The sequence below is a fragment of the Diplotaxodon limnothrissa genome, linkage group LG15 (assembly GCF_057381915.1).
Source record: "Diplotaxodon limnothrissa isolate DT_005_m linkage group LG15, D_limnothrissa_male_GT1.1, whole genome shotgun sequence".
Lineage (NCBI taxonomy): Eukaryota > Metazoa > Chordata > Actinopteri > Cichliformes > Cichlidae > Diplotaxodon > Diplotaxodon limnothrissa.
In genome coordinates this window covers 3,568,631-3,589,526 of record NC_140610.1, presented here as the reverse complement: position 1 = coordinate 3,589,526, position 20,896 = coordinate 3,568,631, and the positions used below count along the sequence as shown (strand labels likewise).

The following is a 20,896-nucleotide window of genomic DNA, read 5'->3' as shown; positions in this document are numbered from 1 at the left end:
CCGTAAAGGGCCCCGAAGCATCACATGCATGCAGGCGTCTACAGGGGATGATTTGAGATCTGTTATGCTATTCCCTTAACCAGCATGTTGAGCCACAGATGCCACTGTGTATACCTCGTGTGTATCACTGTGATTTATCACGAAAAAACGCACTGATGCCAGCATTACAGCACAGGAGTGAGCATGTACGGAAAATTTTTTTTTTTTTCTAAAGATCTTCTTTTTAAAGGAAAAATGTTCCAAATCTCTACATGTTGAGATTTTTTGCCTTCAAAGATAAAAGGGTCATGGAATGTGGAAAAAACTGCAACATCGTTTTAAAATTGCTTTTTTTTTTCTTAAAACATTTCAGTTTATCAGCTATTGTGTAAATGGATGGTTGGTAAATGTAAAAGTTTATTGAAGGTTTTGTACTTTTTTCACCAACAGAAAGGGAAAATATTTGGAGTTTGATACTTGAGACCAAATTAATTACACTCCACTGCGCACAAAAAACAAGATATCAGTAAAGTTTATTTTCATTATTACTGTCTCTATATGCAAATAAATGAATTAAAACCAATCAGCCTCTGTGCCCCCCCCCCATGTATTTATGCATCTCTCCCAGCTATATAATGTCTTGTGATCCAGTAAAGGCCAGCAGCAAAATGCTAAACGTTATTTGTAGTTGTAGCTGTCATGTCTCCAGGGGGAATTCTGTTTTTTATCTCCTATCAGTTCTGAAGAATGCCTCTGTATGTCAAACCATCTCCTGTCCCACATTGTGTCTAAAAACAAAGCCTCTCAAATTACCTCATGTAAAAAAAATGTAAGCACGAAGATCTGAAAAAAATAAAAATAACTACAGTTCATCGAAACCACATAATCTACCGAAGACTTCTTCTGACACAAGGACAAGTCAAAACAGGATACTAATTTTTTTTCAAACATTTTAAAAGTATTTTGTGGAAATTCAGTGTATTAAATCATTGCTAACCCATTTTATTAATGTTGAATACATTGTACTATCATTTCTGCGAGCATGACTAGAGTTAATTCATGCCTTTTGTGATTTAACTTATATTTTGCCAATATCAAAATCACTGTTCCATTTTTATAACATGAATATAATGTTGTCTTTTTTATATTTTAAGTAATATTATATATTTTCCTCTCTAATATTTTACAAGTAATTTATGTCAAATGTAATATTAATTTCTGAAGATTGCAGCTGATGTAATCTTTGGTAGTGCTAAAGTAACTCAAAATAGACGATCTTGGTAAGGCCTCCTGGAAGTTACTACATAAATGAGAAATCTTGGTGTTGCTGCTTCACAACAATAAGGAATGTCTGAGTAGAGTTTTTTTTCTTTTCAATATAATTCTATAACTCTGCCACTGGCTCCAATAAGCAGCAGCCTTTGCAGGTAGGGAGAGAGTAGACATAGATGTGCTGTAGATTAGCTGACCTTGGGTACTTTGCTAAGCTAAGAAATTTCAGGTGCATACAACATTTTTTCCAGAGTAAAAAATTCTAAATGTTATCTTGCCAGAAAGGATAGTTTACAAAGCCTGCAGTTGTGGAGAACAAAGACTGCACTCGAGCTGTTTCAAAATGCTGGCAGAAGACATTTATGGATACATTTCAGGTAAAGTCTAAGTAGCAAAGGCTTCGTAAATAATGCTAAGTGCTAATGCTATTCAGCAAGCTAACAGAGGCTAAACTACTAATATTCTGTGTAATTAGATGGCAGAAAAGTAGCAAGAGGTGTCAGTCTAGCTTTTATTAGGCAGATAACATGAAGAACAGGAGCCTGGACAATCCTCTGGTCAGTGTTTAGGGTTTCGAGAGGATTTTAATCTGTACCAAATTAAGAGCTAACAATTCTAAAACAGAAGGAACAAATGACAGGTGTGGGCTTATATGTCGCTAAGCACAGGTGAGGGGAGACACAAAGAGAGCAGAGCATTAGAGGCTGAATAAGGTTAATCTGTTCAAATAATTATCTAGCCCATGTAATCACTAATAGTGGGCGTAAGTGGACAGATACTAATACACAATTCTGAAAATGGTGTTGGCCATTTTTACATGGAGGTTAAAGGTAGCCAGAGACTAACTGGAACATTTTATCCTTTAATATCCTATATTATTAGGAAGTATTATCTAGCTAATCTAATGTTTGCACGGATTTCGTTTATATATATATATATATATATATATATATATATATTGTAAAGTAAAATCCTAAAAGTAAAATGTATGTACATACATTTTTTTCTGCAGGATTTAAGCAGTTATGTGCAACATTTACATATCTTACTGCAAAGTGGGACATAATCTCAGTTTTAAAAAAATGGAATTGCAGAACAGCAACAGTCTCTTTTCCTTAGCTTTGACAAAATATTAACATAGAACAATGATTTGTTTTACCCCACATTAATTGAGGCTTTGATGCCTACATCTGTTCTGTGGCAGGATGTTTTAATCATCTGCTTGTATTTCTCTTTGAAAGATTGAAGATGGAAAATAAAAAGCATTTCCTCACAAATTTTCAAAATCACCTGACAAACTATGTTAAAGTTATCTATTTATTCAAGTTTACTTTACCTGTTTATAAACTATAACAGTAAAATCTAATTGCGTTATTCCATGTGTAGATGAATACTTGACCGTTAGTTGGTCATCAGCAGCATGGTGGAGGTATGGTTAGCCCTGTCACCTCACAACAACACAGGCATGATTCAGACCTGCTGACTGTGTTCTGTGCAGGTTCTCTGCCAATGAGAGGATGAGTTTTAGTGGTGTAGAGTTCTCCAGCTTCCTCCCACAGTCCAAAGACATGCATGGAAGGTTCTAAATTGGCTGTAGGTGTGAAGGTGAGCACAAATGATTGCCTTTCTGTGTCAGCTCTGTGATTGACGGGCAATTTTTCCAGGCGAGAAGAAGATAAGAGATTGAGAAGAAGAATAGGTAGGTGGATGGTCATTTTTAAATGGAGAATATTTTATCTGCACTGCATAATATGGTGTTTTTATTCTTTTCTGTGTAGGTCTGCGATGCCAGACTGGGACACAATAGGGACTGATTCTCCTTCACACACCACCTTGTTATTGCCACAGTTTGAAAGATTTGAACGGTACAAGATGAGAAACACCCTGAAGGCCTCAGTGGAGGTAAGCTGAAGGCAAGGCTAAGCTCACCACCTGTTTGCTGATGATCCATGAAGGCTGTCTCTGTAGAAGAACCTTGAAGTAGAGTTTTCAGAGACGGTCAATCTACGCGGATCTCGTCACTGCACTAGGGCTGGATAAGGTGTCAAATTAAAATTAGGGTTAAAATTAAATTTGGGTGAGATGATCTGTTTATCCCATAAAACTATGCCAGCGTTTGTATCTCTCCAACTTCTACCCCTTCCTTTGCATCTCTCATAATTTTTTTCCTGCAGCATGGTGGGAAAGCAAAAGTCAGTGCAATAAGTAGCAATTCAGAGTTTAAAGGCATACGCTAACAACATGTTAGTTGACAATGGTTCTTCCCACTACACACACCATGAAGAATTAGACTTTTTCTCACTAGGACTCGACAATGGTTCATGTCACCACAGCAAAACCATTAAATCCTTTTTTTAAATATAGTTTTTTGACTTCTTGATCTCGTGCCAGCTGCCATAGTGCCTGTTTAGACTCACTGATGTCATACCACATGGGACTATTGACTTCTTTGTCCAATGTGAACAATATCACTGGCTGGAGGTTTTTAATTTGCACATGCCTTTACATACCAAATGGGTCTCAAGAAAGCAGTGGCTCTCTTCAAAGATTTAGTCGATAAATCTGAACAAGAATCTCACAACCCAACGACCCAGCACCTCTATGTTCTGCAAGCTTTTGTTAGTGGAATCTAGAGGCTTTGACAAGAGCAATATAATAGCTTTAGCTGCTTGTTAAATGGGCTGTTTGTGGTAAACATGCCCTTAAATATAGTGCACACTAAATTGATGTAAGTTTTAAGAAGCAGCTCTTCTGTGTGCCGTTCATTCGCTGTAGGGAATAAACTGACTATAGATAAGTACCTCATACTACCCCACTTCAAAGGAACCAAACTATGCCTAAAGGAGTGAAAACAAAGTAAAGTGGTTGTTATTTTAAAAAATGATGGTGACGTATGTAAAATGAAAATTGAAAAAGCTTCTGGCAAAAAAACAAAAAATAAATATGTTGTGTGATATTGATTTTCGCTCGTGAACACTCACATTAACTTTGGCAGTAAATGCTGAGATTCACATATCCTGTATCACCATTCAGACTGACAATGCAGAGGACTGATTTTTGATCCGTATTTCCCAGCCCTACACCATATCTGTGACGACAGCAGAAGCTCTGAGGTATTTTCAACCTCCACAAGAATTCAGACTTTTCCTGTCCTGTAACCCAGGAGAGGCTGAATGCATTGGCCGTGCTGTCAGCGGAAAAGAGATGACTTACTTTAACCAGAATGTAATTGAGAAATGTGCTGGCCAGTGTTTGGGCAGCATGACAGGGTGGTGTTTTGTTTTAAGTCTTTTTTGACTTGAGTTTTGGTTTATGTTAGGCAGTAAAATGTCTGAACAAATATTAAATGGATTCAGGAGCGTGTATTTGACACACTTCACTGGCATTTCTTTGAGTTTTGAAAATACACATTTTAACTGGTAATGTGATCGATTCACAAATGACAGCATGATAAATACTGAAACTGAGGAATTTGATTGTAAAATATATAAACTCACAAGCTTTAAAATTTGATGGCATCTTTCAAAAGATTTTGGCATGCGGCAGGAAAAGGATAGCACCTAGTGGATTATCTCACAATTAATAGGGTAAATAAATAATATGATTAGGTATAAAAAGTACATCCCAGAGAGAGATTATCTATGATTGCTAAATGTGTGTACATATGTTTACACACATTACTAAATGGGGTAATTTTCAGCTCCTGCATTAAAAATCCAATGATTTTGTTGTGGAAATAACTGCAAAAGTGAAAGAAACATAACGGGATTTATGACTGCATTATTGGACATGGACTGGATAACCTGCACAAACATGAAGGCCCCATTAATACTGAATCGTACGTCCCTCTGGGGTTGCATCACGAAGGGTAGAAATCTGCCAAAACAAGCCATGCGGAGCCACCCGCTGTGGAGCAGCAAAAGTCACTCCTTCTTAAATAGAGGGTTTGAAGCATCTTATATCCTGATAGCATCTCTTAAAAAGAAGATCTTGCTTATTTCAGCAAGAAAATGTCAAGTCACACGTGCATGCATTCCAACAGCGTAACTCGACAGTAGTGTTCGTCCTTTCCTGCCACCCACAGAAAACACTCGGCACATTATGAGAGAAAAAATCATGGAATCTGTTAAGCAGCTCAAATCTTAACACAATCAGGAATCATTAAACAGGTTTCTTTCAAAGCTGCAGCAGTCCAAAGGAATTCCAGAGGGTTGTCCAGAGGAGTCCTCTGCTAATCTGGTATCAAATTCAAAATGAGAACAAATATTTCTCAAAGAGTTTAAAAAGAAAATTCATTTTCAATTTTTTTTAATTCAAGATTTTTTTTTAAAATTTACAGATAAATGACTGGTTTCAAAAAGTTTGATAACTACATCGTAGTTTTACCGTGATAACGTGATTATTTTCTAATGTCTCACGTATTATTGGTGCTCTTAAATAGGTTCAGTTTTGCTTTGTGAGTGTTTGGTGGTGTTCACACTTGAAGTCCCCGATCAGTGGTACCTTACTACAGGGGCTAACAGTGACTTTCCTTCTTTCTTTTTTTTATTCCTAGCCAATAAGCAGCGTTAATACATGGATATATCCTGTGTCAAGTGGCTTTTATCTAGTCACACATTACTGATTGTGTGATTTTCAGTGTGTCTGCACTCACAAATTTTTTTAGCATTAGCCGCCAGTGCACCTAACACATTTTTATGAAGGGCTGAGTTTGGCTCCAGACCTCTTTCCCTCTCTCCTTTCTTTCTTTCTCTTTTTCGTTTTTCTCTCTGTCTCTTATCACGCTGATACATTTCCTGCTCCTGGCACGGCTCCTGCATAGCTTATGGTTAAAGAAAGCTTTCATCTATCCAGTGCCTCTAGGACACACACACACACACACACACATAAACACACTCACACCTATACTCACACACACACACACATATACAATCACTGGTACAGGCCAGCACTGCCCTGCCACACCACAGGCCCAGACAAGCTCCGCTGGCACCAATCACCCTGATAACATCTTAGGCTTTATTTCATTTTGGCTTGCTCTGTTTTGCTCTGGGAAAGACCGGCACATGCAAGAGGGCTTTCTGGAAAAGAATGAATTAAGCCAGTATACGGGGAGAGTGTAGCCCCTTAGCCTTGAGCAGTTAACTCCCCTGTCTTCAATGCCATCTATGGACATGACAGTGCAAGCCCTCTTTCATCCCAAGAAAAAAAAGACCAGGCCAGAGCTGATGTTTCTTCTCCATTCTTATAGATGGAAACACAGTTTTTATAAGGTAACATAATAATAAAAGATAATGAATAAGGCCAGAAGGACAACTATGAACCTTTCATCTAGAGGGTGTGTTTGCTCAAAGTGCTGAAGAAATAAATTAAATGTCAGTCCGTTAAATGTCCCCTGTAGTCTGGGTAATTCCAGACTTCACCAAAAAAAGTCTCTAACATGGAGATAATTTTTACAATGTAAAAAAGAAAAAATTTATATTTTATTTTATTATTTTTTTAAGGTTTTTTTTTAGTAGTAGTCATTTCTCATGCAATGGGGTGGAGCCATTCAACCCAGAAATCTGTATCTCAAATCTGAGTGAGTGAATGAAATCAGATGACTGATTTGGTAAGTGAAGAAAACTGACACTGAAAGAAATGAAAGTGTAAAAAACAGAGGCGACGGTGACCTTTGCACCCATGCTTTTTCCTTCCCTCCTTTTTCCTGCTTACAGTAAATCGTTGCTGATTGCGTAGCGTGTAGGAAGAAGGCGGTATTAGTAGCATGTATATCACAGCATTGCTCTAGGAGCACTCCTGATTTATACTTAAGTGGTAGACCAGCATAAAGGCAGCCCGCGTTCAGCACGTGTTTGTCTGTGTCTAGTGTTCTCTCCCGGCATAATTGCTCAAGACAAATAAGTAGATGAAATAAAAGGAATTGCACCATGAAAGGCTTCCAATATCTCTTGCGGTGAAGCAGCCTGCAAAAAAGGGGTGGAAAAAAAAAAAACGACATAAACGCTGTCTCCTTATTTTCTTCTCGCGACCATCCCACCCAATCAGAGGCAGGACGCTAATAAGATAAGAGGAAAGGAACAACAGCGGTGTGGCAAGTAGGATTACCCCTGTCTGACTGGCTAACAAGCACCATCTCTTTTTCTTTTCACAAACACCTAATGCTAGCCCCACTTTTCCTCCCCCAAAGGCAAACACACACAACTTTTCAATAGGAAAATGGGAGCGAAAATTTCCCCGTTTATGTCTGAAAGGGGCATATGATGTGTTTACGCACTAATGTCTCCGCGATAGCTGAGCACACATGTGAGGATTTTATCCGCATGTTTACTTGAAGGTTTCTCCGAGAAGTGTTTCCAGAGTGGGAGAAGGTTTATGTGCAAGTTCCCATTTAAGGTCCATGCACGTGTATACTTTAATTATAAGCACGTACTGTAGGTTCTTTAAAAGATTTGCAACATTGCCCATCACTGATAAAAGCACACCTGTTATCAATTGTCACCACCAGCGAGGGGAAGCGAGGGGTAGCTCAAGTTCAGCGGTGGAAACACCTTGATTATAGCTATTTACACAAAGAGCATAAACACATTCAGATTCCCACTGGCACAACGTAAGGTCTTCACTTCCCTCAAACTCTTGCGCCTGTGTCGGAATCCCAAAGCGCCATCATCACTCGCCGTGCGTACGTACACATATATATAGAGCAGGGACCAGGGGTGTGAGGTTCCTAATGCCTCTTCAGTAAGGCCGTTAAGGAGCAAAGAGTCCACACATCTGGAAGACACAGTCAGTCAGCACATGCTGAAAGTTAGCGGTGGCGCTCGCAGTCCAAATTAGTGGCGAGTTTTATTCCCCCCGCTGTGGTAGGAAAATATCAAATCTGTTGCCATATGAGTGCCATAAAGCCGGCTCTGGAGTGTTTGATGCCTTCATGTGGGAGCCTTTAAGCCGTGTGTGTATGCCCGCGTGCGTGTTTGGTGGGAGATGCAGGCCTTAATGGAAGATGAGAGTCCCTGTATGAATTCTTGCATGCACATATGTTTTCTATGTGTGTGTGGCTCTTATCAGTTTATGTTTCTACTTTCCTGCACACACATGCAAATGGTTTCTTGAAATCTCTGCGTGTGTGTGTGTGCGTTGGATGCTGTGGCAGTGTGCATGTGCAGCCGTGCCATTTAGCAGCTTGCTTATAGACCTAGTTGACCCTGCTGCATAGAGCAGACAGACAGACACAAGCAGAGTCAGACGGCCCCTGGGGTGGTCCTGTCTGAGTCGCGGTGTTATGGGCCAACAACACTAGGGGCCCATACACAGGCAGGAACACATACGGTAATTGTGCGCACGCACACACACACACACACACACACACACACACACACACACACACACACAGGCAAAAAAATTAGATTTTAACCACCACAAAGGATTTAATTATTTTAACCTAAATTTAAAGCTGAGGCAGGAACTACATTTGCTGTGTTTTCACAGGTTCAGTATTACTATGCATGTGCAGCTCCTAGAAAACACACAGTCCAGCGTGCTTCTCGCTCTTTCATTAACATGTTAGAAGCTGAAAATTGCAAATAAATACCGGTAAGTGGCCAATTATTTTTGCTTTCAGCCTGCAACCGCCTGTAGCTGTGCAGAAAGGATGACTTGAGAAGATTTACGTGCAGCTTTGTGCAAAAGCACCAAACAAAAGCGTGCGCGCCAACTCTCCAGACCAAACTGCATAAAATAGAAATACTTTTCTATGCACGTGCTGGACGTATTTTGCAATTGACTTCAGTGTTTCAAATGTAAAACCGAGCCAAACATGTTTTATTTATTAATGCAACTGATACTGTGAATTTGTGTTACTCAGTGTTGTGTGTTTAAATAGAGGAGGGAGTGTTCGCCGTTTTTTTTTCCCCCTGCAGAGGAATAAGGAAATATTTGCCACTCGTAGAAACTAGGAAACACACACACACACACAAATTAAAATAGACGCACATGCCTAACAGCAGACACAAGATAAATTCCTTGGCAAGCATTCAAAACACTCATGTAAGGACAGAGAAACACACTCAGACCGCAGCAAAAGACACACACACACACACACACGCTACCTCCACAACTCCCACCATGTGACCCCTAATCACAACCCCAGAGCTTGGACATCAAATGAAGCAAGTTGAAAAAAAAAATCATCAGGAGTAATTAACGCATTTTCATATGCAAATGTGATTAATGCAAAACTACAAAGTCATTATGCAAATCGACTTTTCCTTGAGCCTCTGTACAAATATTCGCAGCTCAAATCAGGGATCAGTCTCGCCATCTTTCTTTTTTTATCTCTTACCCCTCTCTCTCTCTCTCTCTCTCTCTCTCCTGCTTTCCCTCTCTCTCTCTTTTGGAGTAGAGATAATACATAAGTAGCATGTGAAGTTATTTCTAACTCACGCAGTGTGTGTGTTTTCATGCGATGGGCCGGGGCTATGGCATTACGCCGCCTGCCTACTGATTACTGGCTGCTTGGCACTGGAGCGAGACAGGGAAGCCGGCGAACAGGGGAAGGTATGAATATGCAAAAGCCTGATTGCTTTTCATGATTAAAGCCTATTTAATATGGAAATGAGAGCAAGCCAGGTGATTAAAGGAACATTGGGTGGTGGGGCAAAAAAAAAGAAGAAAAAAATCAGGGTGGGGAGGGAGAAACAGAGAGAGGAAAGAAGAGGAGAGAGGAGAGGGACACCTTCAAATCTAATGTAGAGGTGTGGAAACAGGAATGTCACCGTTATTTTGTGGCAGTTTTGACCTCTTTGATAGCAAAGGTCAGTGTTGCTTTTGTAAGTTACTCCACAGGCCTTTATCTAGAAACCATAATGACTCATTTCAGGTAAAAAAAATAGAAAACGTAAAAAAAAATCCCCGTTTCATTAGGACTAAAAAAGACGTGTTTTACGTTAAAATGCCTCTGCGTGTTTTTGCACCTGCAGAAAATGTAGGTGTGACGGTTCTAGAGTGGCGGGTGCCTCATTTGAATTCTTTGATCATGAATCCAGCGCTACTTTGGCTCAGTTAAGAAAAGAAGTATCGGTATCGTATTGAGTTTGTGAAGAAGAAGAAAAAAGAAGGAGAAAAAAAAAGCAGCGCGAAATCTTTATCTCAGTGTAGTGACATGCCCACTAAAGCGAAAGCAGGGGGATCAGAGGTGGGCCGAAGAGAGAAACACAGAAAGACGTTTGAGGATGTCACTGTCGTTCACATCACCTCATGAAATATTTACTTTGAGCTCCTCGCAACGTGTTTGCGCGCGCGGTAGAGAATGAGATAGAAAAAGAAAGAGGCTGTCATGATGCGACTTCACCCGTCTGTGCTGGATGTCTTAAAGTGCTCCAAGGGGGCCCAACAGCAGTCCTAGGAGGAGTTCAAAGCGGGGCCAGGGTCGTCTTAGTACACTAACACTCCCCTTGCGACAACCTCTCGCTTTCTGGATGACACGCATCATTCTTCACCCACACATACACATATACAAATTCATCCCAGGCACACACGCACGCATATTAACATAGTCTGACAAAGCTCTGACACACACATGCACACATAGTGCATGCATCAGCAAGAGAAACTCTGGAAAAAATACAAACAGGGCACAGAAGGGCCATTTTTCATCTACGCCGTCGAGTATGCATTTGCTTGCGTGCATGTGTGTGTGCACGCGTGTGTTTGTGTGTGTCTGCGTGCAGCTTTTGGGGTTGAATCTGCTAGCCTTGCAGCATGATTGCAGTTTAAGCAAGGAAGCTGACAGACAAAGAGGCCAGACAGGATGTTATAAAACACAGCCAGGTGAGGAGTAAAAAAAAATAAATCCAGGACCGGGGGGAGGAAGGCAGAGGGTTAATAATGTTAGATATGCAGGGACGGCCCAGGCATTTCATGCATTATCAGCATGCTTACATTAAAGCTTATTTCATCTTCCCGCAAGTCAGATACACACTCTAATTTACCTGTGTGTTTTGTGTCGACTCCTGTGCTGCAAATATTTGCGTGCATCTGGTTGCGCACCCCAAACTTCCTCGATACCACGTGTAAGCCAATGCGATGTTTCCTTACAGTGTGTGCGTGTACAAATGTGAGAGCTGCTAACACACTGGACGTAATTAGACCTAATAATGTAATCCAATTTGGTTGAAACTTGAGACTGCCTTGAGTGGCAGTATAATGTGTTGAACAAAGCCATCCTCCTTTCTTTCATTTGGGGCTTCGAGTGCTTTCATGTTCTGTTCTCTTAGTGATAAGACTGTCTGTGTGAATGACTAACTGACTGCTGCTGTAACAGGTCGACTCACCCCCCTCCTTTAAACATTCACTCAGCACCTCTGTAAAATGTATAGCATCTTTGTTTTTTTTTTGCTTTCAAAACACTATTTTTGCACTCGTGTTGCTACTCAATGCTTCACACTCAGTCTAATGGGAACAAACTAGACAGTTAAAAAAGCTTTTGCTATTATCAGTGCTGGTTGGTTATTTTGTAATTGATTTTTTATCCACTACTGGGTAAAGTCTTAGTAAAGGGAAACAACATCGTTGTACACTAAAATTAGCAGGTACATCAAAAACAAGCTGTCGCAGGTTTGTGGTCAGTAGATATTAACCAATCTGTGTGATAGTGGTACATGCAGCTGCAACCTGTAATAGTCTTTAACTCTGTAACGCCTGACACATTGAATGATGGGTATTTTGAAAGTATATTTAAAAAATATGAAAAGTATCATTGCTAATTTTTTTCTTCTAATATATTTGATATATAAATGTATTCACAGTGCAACGCTGGTCACGACTGTATATTTTTAAATCAAGAACAAATGTTTTTGAAAGTTTATAGCAAAATATTGCACATATGAAAATACATCAAAATATAAATTTTAATAATTTACTCAAAGTGTAAGTTTATTCAGCTGGATGCAACTTTATGCAACATTGTTTCACTAAACAGGAAGGAGTGTGTTTAATTGATAAGGACAAATGCTGTTTTGTAATTTGTATCTGTTACTCCACACGTTATTAACAAAAAAAAATCTTTACATTAAGAATCTTTAACTAGTAAAGTTTATCTATTTTTTATTCACTTATTTTATTTATTTCAGTATGTAACAAATTCTTCGTTTCCCTTTACTGTCTGAAGTTCCTTTACGATCCATAAGTGGGCGGTATATAAGGTAAGGCTTAGAATATATGAAAGGTTTAGAAATTTTAAACTGTATTTAAATATCACATTAATCAGATTTCAAGTCTTCACAAACAAAGGCGGAGGAGGTTTAGGGGCTGCCTGCTAGCAGTTCTCTTTTTGAATGAAAGGAAAAGGTAACGTTTGCCAACCACGTAGCGTTACGTCAAACTTTACATTTCAATCCTTTGATGTTGTTCTGAAGAATCTGAATTTGTTTTTCCTTTATCAAAAGATATTTTTAATGCACACTAGTAAAAGAGATAGCACAGCATGCTTAGTAGAAGGACATAGAAAGGAGGGTGGGACACTTGCAGAAAAGGGCAGTACTGAAAAATGGGCACATATCAGTGGGTCTAACAAGTAAACGTGGAAGTTAATGGAACTGCTGAGAGACGCTTAGCCATGGTGAGACTGAGAGAAGGTAAACCATGCAGGCAGAAAAGAGGAAAAATACCGATATATTCATGTTTCTGGACAAAAGGAAGCTCTAATTTAATCGACGTGGTAAACATTAAGAGCCTGAACACTGGTGCAAGCCTGCTTTGTCTCCATTTAGCCCAGGACCTCACAGCTTCTTCAACTCCACTGACATATGACGAACGATATCTGAAAGCTATCTTCATGTCTTTGCACAAAAACACATCGTACTATAGCTGTTGTGCTTTTCAGCAAAGATTTACACACTTATCCAGCACACACAGAGGCCTAAACAGGTGGCAGCCTACTTTAGACAACAGGGATCATGTATGTTTGTTCAGAAAAATAAGATGGCATGGACTTCATGTCTCCTCCACTGAGAATCATCTCAGACGCCTTTGTAAAGTTCGACTGCTTTTTTTCGTATAAGAAATTGTATTTTAGGTGCAAGCAAGGCGGGTTGTGCTTAAATGACCCCGCGCTGTCCACAGTGCTGAAATAAAGAAGCACACAGCAGCCTGTTACTGGCTGTGCTTGAGTTATTGTCATTGCTTACATTAGATCGGTGCTGCTGGCGTGTATGATGTTCAGATCAAGTGGCCTGTCTGTGCCTTTGACTCTGCGTGTGTGTGTGTGTGCGTGTGTGCCTGTGTGTGTGTGTGCAGTTAGGCAGTGCAGCTGCTACGGCCGAGTGTGCTATTCTGCGCCTGGCGTCTTTGCCTTTTTGCTGCGTCTGTAAAAGTTACTGATTGTTGTGAGCCCTGTACTCGTTGCTCTCATAATGACATTGATTTGGCCGTTGTGGTGTCTGTATGTGATGCAGCATCCTGTTTTACTGTGATAGTGGTGCATCATTGATGGTTTCACTAACCGTGCATGCATGTCTTTGCAGTTCTTCTCTCTCATAGGAGTTGTGTTTTGTCTTTCACCCAATTTAGGTTAGAGTCGCTGTAAATATGGTGTGGTTGTCAAATGACAGCAGCCAGTGGAGCTCTAAAGTGTCATAGTGAGGTTATTGGGTAAGATACTGTTTCACATATCAGCTCGGTCGCTACAATCTTTAAAAAAAATAAAAAATAATGTTACAAACTTAGTGAGGTTTACTCAGGGTCATAATAGTGCCTCTCTGTATTTTGACCACCTGCCTGGTTTGTAACTGTGGTGACTGAATCTCATCAAGTTTGGGATCAAATACTTCACAGTTCACAGTCGCTTCTACTGTACATGTGTGTAAATATATTATAAATTAGTGTGTCACAGCACTTGTTACACGAGGACGTAACAATATAACATTGTGCTGACCGGCTCCTGCATTAACTGCATAATCTCGCATGTAATTCTACTCGGTAACTTTCACAGTGAAGCCATCTTCCCTCTTCTAACCAGCCCTTTCTGACTCTACTGGAGTCTGTGTAATCCTGGATACCCTTCCCAGCTCTCGGGTGTGATGGTGACTGTCTCTCTCCTGATAACTTTGAATTGGTTTCCCTCCGGCGCTGGCACTCTCCAGGCCTTGCCCCCCACCCCTCCGCCTTTCCCTTCCCCTCATAGCCAGATGAACGGCCTTGCTGCTTTATTAATCCCCTTCTCCTCACCACGCACACAGATGAATTTTAATCAGCTTTCTTAACCTCTTCATATGCTGCAGGATTTCTATACAAACGTTCAGACACGTGAGGTGCACTCAAAAAAAGAAGAAGAAGAAGAAGGAAAAAATACAGGCACACACAAATAGACACACACATTCTGGGGGCGGCTCCTCTATCACCTTCTTTCACAATTGGTTTCAGCTGAAGAAGTCCTTGAGGCCTGCAAGTGTGTGCGTGTGTGTGTGTGTGTGTGTGTGTGTGTGTGTGTGTGTGTGTGTGTGTGTGTGTGTGCCCGTGCCCGTGCCCGTGTATGTTTGTGTGTGTTCTGGTGTGTGTGTGATGTTTTACTTAAAATGGAGCAGAATAGACACACAGTGCAGCTCTCACTCACTCTAATAAAATCATCTCAGGCTACATTAATCCCTCCTGAAGGCCACTGTCAAAATAACAAACAGCTGGGATTCTTTAAAGAGAGCTATCTGTCTCGGACAGGTGAGAGACGTGTGTGTGCCCGTGTGCCCGATCCAGGTATTACTCATGTTGTGGGGACCTAAATCCGTTTGCTCTGCCATGATAGGCCAAGTGTCTTACTGACAGGGACAAAAAACATGATATTTTCAACACAGCAGGTTAAGGTTTGGGTAAGTGTAGTAAAATGAAAGCAAGTCGACAGCAAGTCCTCTGAAGTCACAGATATAAAACTCTATATGTGGATGTGAATGCTCATTTATGTAAGTGCGCCTCTTGTGTGACAAGAGAGCTCTTTCCCGACCTCTGTGTTTATGGGCTCGATGTGTACTGGTGCGCTACAATCTCTTTACCTCCTCTCTCTTGTTTCGGGCAGATCCCTTTGGCTGGGGTCAGCCTCCTCGCCTGATCCTCCTCCCCTCCTGGGGTCACCTGGACGCCCACTTCCACCGGAACAGCCCCTCTTCCCAGCTCCAGTGACCTGGCCCTCGGAGAGATGGGAAGGCCCATAACCCCGCCAGCTGCCCCAGGTTTGGAGAAGGACCCCAGTCCGCCAAAGGGCCCCCGGCACAGACGGCGCTTGTGCTCGATGAAAACCAGGATATCACCCAGAGGGAAGTTAGTCTGGCACTGGCCGCAGGTCAAGAGGTCATGCTCTCCAGATGCTCTCCTCCGAGGGCTCGGGGTGGACAGCTCAGGAGATGGAGATCCTGCCCCTGAGTCATGATTGGCCTCTGCTGCCGAAATAAGAAGGGGAAGGTAAAAGATGTCAGTCAGTGATGTTATTTTAAGAAAGATAGGAGTAAGATAGTTAGAGCCAAATATAGAGAGGTAAAGGGAAAAAACACCCAGCGAGTTTAGTTATCCCTGAAACCATTACCTGATGAAAGCCATCTCTTCCTACCACACAAGATGATCATTACAGTCACAACTGTGTGTCACTTTCATGGCATGAAACAACGCCGCTGTTAAGTTGCTTCGCCTAGGCAAACACCTGCACTGCTTATCCGTGAGAGATCTGCGTGGGCTGCACCCAACACATAAACTCCACGTGTATGTGTGTCTGTGTGCATATCAGCCTGTGTGATTGTGTGTGTGGCCAGGAAGCTATTCATCTCACAGTGCAGGCTTGGTTTCCGGTGAGGGCCTTTTGCTGCGCTAAGCTGTCATAGCTAGACGGCTCCCTACACCACGGGAGCCCCAGCTTGTGCAGAACAAAGTGTAGAGTAACGTAGGCCACATCCACCACCCTGTGTGTGCGCGCGTGCGTGTGTGTTCGTGTTTGTGTGCATCCTAGAATAAGACAGCGAGAAGAAAAATTAAAAGGAGAGAGAAGAGAAAAAAAAGGGCCATGTCTAAGTGCGTGTGTGTACATGAATGGATCAGGTGAGTTTGAACAGTGTATTCTCCACAGACAGAAAATCTATAAAGCCAAACCCGGGGTCCTGTTAGGAGAGTAAATCTCATTCTTTACAGATCTGACACGGTCATTAATAACATTTACACATTCTTCCCTCTGTTCCTCCCCGATGGCGCAGACTCTGTCCCTCAGCTTAACGTAAATCCCTCATGGACAACCTCCATTTTTTTTTACATTTTAAAACTCTACCCTCATGCACCAGTATGGAAATGTGTCCTCTTCTAAAGAGCCCCGAGGAAACCTGAAGCTCCAGAGACTGAAGGCGTGTCTGAGTGAGCGGGTACCCAGGGAGAGGTGTTGATGCCTGGGAGAGAAGCATAGCAGCACTTGCCTGTCTGCTGCGTCTCCACTTCTAGCGCCCGTATCTCCCCCCCTACCCACGCCCCCACACCCCTCCCCCTACACCCCTTCTTCTTTGCCTCCTTTTCTCTTTTCCTGACACCCTAATAATTGCAAAGATTAGACAAAGAGGGTGTGTGCTCTCGCTCTCTTCTTCTTTTTTCTTTTTTTTGTTCTGCTGTATTTATCAGACCAAAGATCCTAAACCTTCTTATCAGCCATCTCACTCTGTCAGGGAAGCATTGCGTCGCTGTCATAATGCTTAAACTCGGGCAGGATTGGGGATGAATACTAACGCATCCCTTTTTTCCCCAAATTATCATTATTATTATTATTATTTATCATTTTCAAATATTTCTTTGTAACTATGATCCCCCCCACCACCACCCCCTTTACCAAATCACCCATCCGCCCACGTATACACTCATACACACTTTCCAGTCCTCTCATTCCACCCTGGAGTGATGATCCGATGCCAAATATCTTTTCTCTAAATGGCGATGGCTTCCTGGATGCCCGCCAAATAATTTCCATCTCATAATCTTTTGGCGGCAAAGAAGGAACACAGCCGCATATTTACCTACAGTTCACAGCTTGTGACCATGATTCGCTCGCGCAGGCAATGTAACTCTGCATGTATGTGCAATGCATACAAGTAGGACGGTGCAGGAGATCTTTCTGCTAACGTTATTTTTTTTATTTTATTTTTTTTACTTTGGGGAAAAAAAAAACAAAAGAGAAAAGAAAGAAGACAGGTGGCATGAGGCACGGATCCTCGTGTGAGAAATGCGAAAATGAAAAGAAAAAAAAAGACAACTACAAGTCAGCGAGCTGACAGACACCTGGGCATTTGAACTCGACTCTCTCTCCCTGTGAGAGACAGAGACAAATAGTGAAAAGGCCTGTTTGTTAGCCTACGGTTGAGTAACACGGCCCGAGGCTGAAAGCAGTAAATTAGCAGGAGTTGGCACCGTGACTGTGAATATCTGGAATATCAGTCGGACATCTTCTGAAAACCGCACCCCTCTCTGAAACCCGCGCACTCATCTGTCCCGAGGCTCACCTGTGTGAGAAAAACATGTGTGCAAGAAGGAACCAAACGTGGAATGCTTGCGGGGCGGGAGGGTGGTACAAAAATAAAAAAATAAAAAAATCTTGGACACAAGCACGGCAAAATGGAAACGTGAAAGAATAACAGACTAATGTAGCCGATCACGGTGACAGACAGTGTCTAATTCCTCAGTATAAACTCCTATGTGAGAGGAACAAGCTTGATAGGTAAAGGAGCATAGCTGACACGCTGTCAAACATGCCATCGTTGGGGAAGGCGTGATGATGGCAATGAAACCGGGCTGTCTGACATGATAGCACACATACTTTATTTCTGTCTCTTCTTCTTCTTCTGTTTCTCACATACACACACATATAAACTTGGAGTTATATTCACCCTGTGACAGTCCTGCTACTCTGCCTTATCAAGTGTGAGTTAACTGAGGCAGCCTTAGAGCACCCCCTATCAGTTTGATGAGGAGAGAGTCAGTCATTCACTCCACTATTACTACTGCTGCTGCTGCTGCTGCACACAGCCACTGCACAATATGTACCAGATGGGAGCTCAAGACAATGGGCCTCTTTCACCAAAATTTCCATCTTTGTAGAAGGTCCAAAAAAGCTGTTCAAAGGCCAGAAAACACTTAATAAAAAAATATTTTTGGGATTTTTTAGATACTTTTAAGTGCAAATGCTGAAATTGATCCCGTGTAGTTTGGCTATGCTCGAGCGGTGATTAAACTGGTAAAAAGTTAGCGGCTGGGTGAAACCAGCTAGGTGGGTGAAACCTGCCAGAGTGCATATAGGAGGACTCTGGCCTCCAGTCATGTCCTCAGACATTAATTGCACCTATAAGTCCTTCTAATCCTCAACTATTGTGTTTGTTCTTATATGTTCTTATACATGACGACTCTCTCGCAGTTTCACTGTGCCCGAGGTGAGGGCAAAAGCAAGGAAATTTGACAGCACGGCAAAACAAGCTCTACTCTTCCCAACGGAATAAAAGGAGGAGAGGAGGGGGGGAGTCAATTTTTTTTGGATAAGACACAATTTTCTTTTTTCTTTTTTTTATTTGAATTTGACGAAATGCCCCGAAGAAGCAGTGTCAGAACAGAAAACCACGAAACTATTTTCCGCTGGTCTTACACAACACTTTAATACCAGCTGCGCGCTCTGTTCGGCAGTTGAAAGGCAGAGGAAGGCCATGGGCACTCGTATGACAGTCGGCCATAGCGTATGGGTTCAGACCTGTCTCCCTCTCTTTGTTTTCCCCCTTTCCATTTTGCTGAGCTGAGAACACATGCACACACACAGAAACCCCCAAAGGGGAAAGTTGGGAAAGATTCACGCTGTCGTTGAAAATAAATGACACCAGCAACGACGCAGATGGTTGCAATCAAAAATTCAAACGACAAGCGGCCTCGCTTAGCCTCTCCCCTTTTTTCTCAGCAGCGATTGCCAAGGAGAGCTGCAACAGTGTGCGTTGTGAAAGGCCAGGCCTGTGTGTTTCATTATCATATCACCATTTAATCTGTAGCAGCCCTATTTCTTATCATAAATCTTAGATTATCAGGCCTGAAAGTGAGCAAAATACGACTGCAGCTGACTGTGACTTGTCACTAAATCGCTATAAATGACTTGCAACCTCTGAGGCATGACATTTGGTGATATAAATCAAATTTGCCAAACAATTTTAGAGATATCATAATAATAATAATTTAAAAAAGCCGCTTTATAAGCATTGCAAAACGGATTAAACGTGTTCGATAATATTGAAATATAGAAGGAAAATCGGCGAACAAACTGCAGCACTGCCTCGCAGTGAATCATAAATCGCTCAACAGTCATCTCCCCTGTGAGATTATCATCCGGTTACCACAATGTGTGTGCATATTTACTGTGGCGTAAGACTGCGTACGGTGGGTTTCTCCCCATCATTTGACAGCCATATGGTGTGCATAAAGAAGAAAACATTAACTGTTTCACAAGTAGCATGCCAATTCGGAGGGTAAACAGTTATCACGAGGCGTTTCCACGGCTGAATCCAGAGAAGAATTCACAGTAATAAATCTGATTCGAGATTGCAAATGCACCACTCTCTGAAGAAAGGGGGGGGGAGCAAACCTGGGATGCTAAACGCCAGTCGTTCCACATTAATTTGACTAATTCATAAGGATATTTGTGTGACAGGTCTCTCTTTGTCACGGATGTGACTCCGAAGCTGAATCACCGAGCCTGAAAAAGCCTATAGGGATGATTTCCCTGTAAGGAAACTGAGAATGAACTATAAACTGCGCCGACTGAATCGGCCTGCTGCATTTGTCACAGTGAGAGCATAAACAGATACGTGCTGATGTATTCTGAGCGTGGTTCTTTCTGCAGTTGCACAGTATAGGCAGATCTACATAGAGTCAGCGTGTTCCTTCCTTGCTGCATACTTGCGCACTGAGTGCCTCGACTGCAGTTACAGTCGCTTGTTCACCCCTTTAGATGTCTGGCCTGGCAAGTACACAGGCTTCTGCTAAGCCTGTCCAGAAATATGCACATATTCAGGTTCTGTTCATAAGTAGTGCATGACCTGTAGTCCTGCAGCTGGCACAAGGCTGTGTTCTGTTACAGTGAGCCATGACATGTGTTTTGATGAATGCTGGTGCCCTGCAGAAGCTAAATATCATTCCTTTTATAAAGAGATACGCCGAGACTGGTCTCGACAGTTGATACAGAAAATGTGAAACCGTCGAGCTGCAAAGTGATATTAAAATCAAACTTTCTTTTTTCAGAAATGTACTTCTTTCTTCTCGTCTTTCTTTCTTTTTCTTTGGCAGTATCTCCGTACATGTGTTGACTTAATCAAATAACAAGTTGGCTTTCCTCCCACTGCCCCTCTTTGTCCTCCAGCCTGAGTTGTGGACACAGGTCCAAGTCCTCCCTCTTGAACCTGAGCCTCTCAGGTCTTTGCCACTGCTGGAGTATGTTTTTTTTTAAGTAGGTGACACTGAAAGAAGATGAGAGCCAGGCCCTCTCTCCACACATTTCCCCTCCTTTCCTCCACCCTGTACTCGACCACCCCTGTGTTATTAGGCTAAGCACCAAAACATTTGTCAGCATTTAGAGATATTAAGTTGTTTTGTGACACTTGCAAGTTTTGTT

General features: G+C 41.8%; 1 protein-coding gene across 2 annotated transcripts in view; it reads right to left on the bottom strand.

Moving 5' to 3' along the window:
- bcl11bb (BCL11 transcription factor B b) overlaps nt 1–20,896 on the bottom strand; it is a 33,030-nt gene that overhangs the window by 9,963 nt on the left and 2,171 nt on the right. The window contains exon 2 of one of the 2 annotated variants that reach the window (XM_085372359.1): nt 15,291–15,674. In XM_085372359.1, coding sequence (XP_085228485.1) covers nt 15,291–15,674 — 384 coding nt within the window. The remainder of the gene's footprint in view (nt 1–15,290; nt 15,675–20,896) is intronic. The other variant, XM_085372360.1, reaches the window with a different exon arrangement.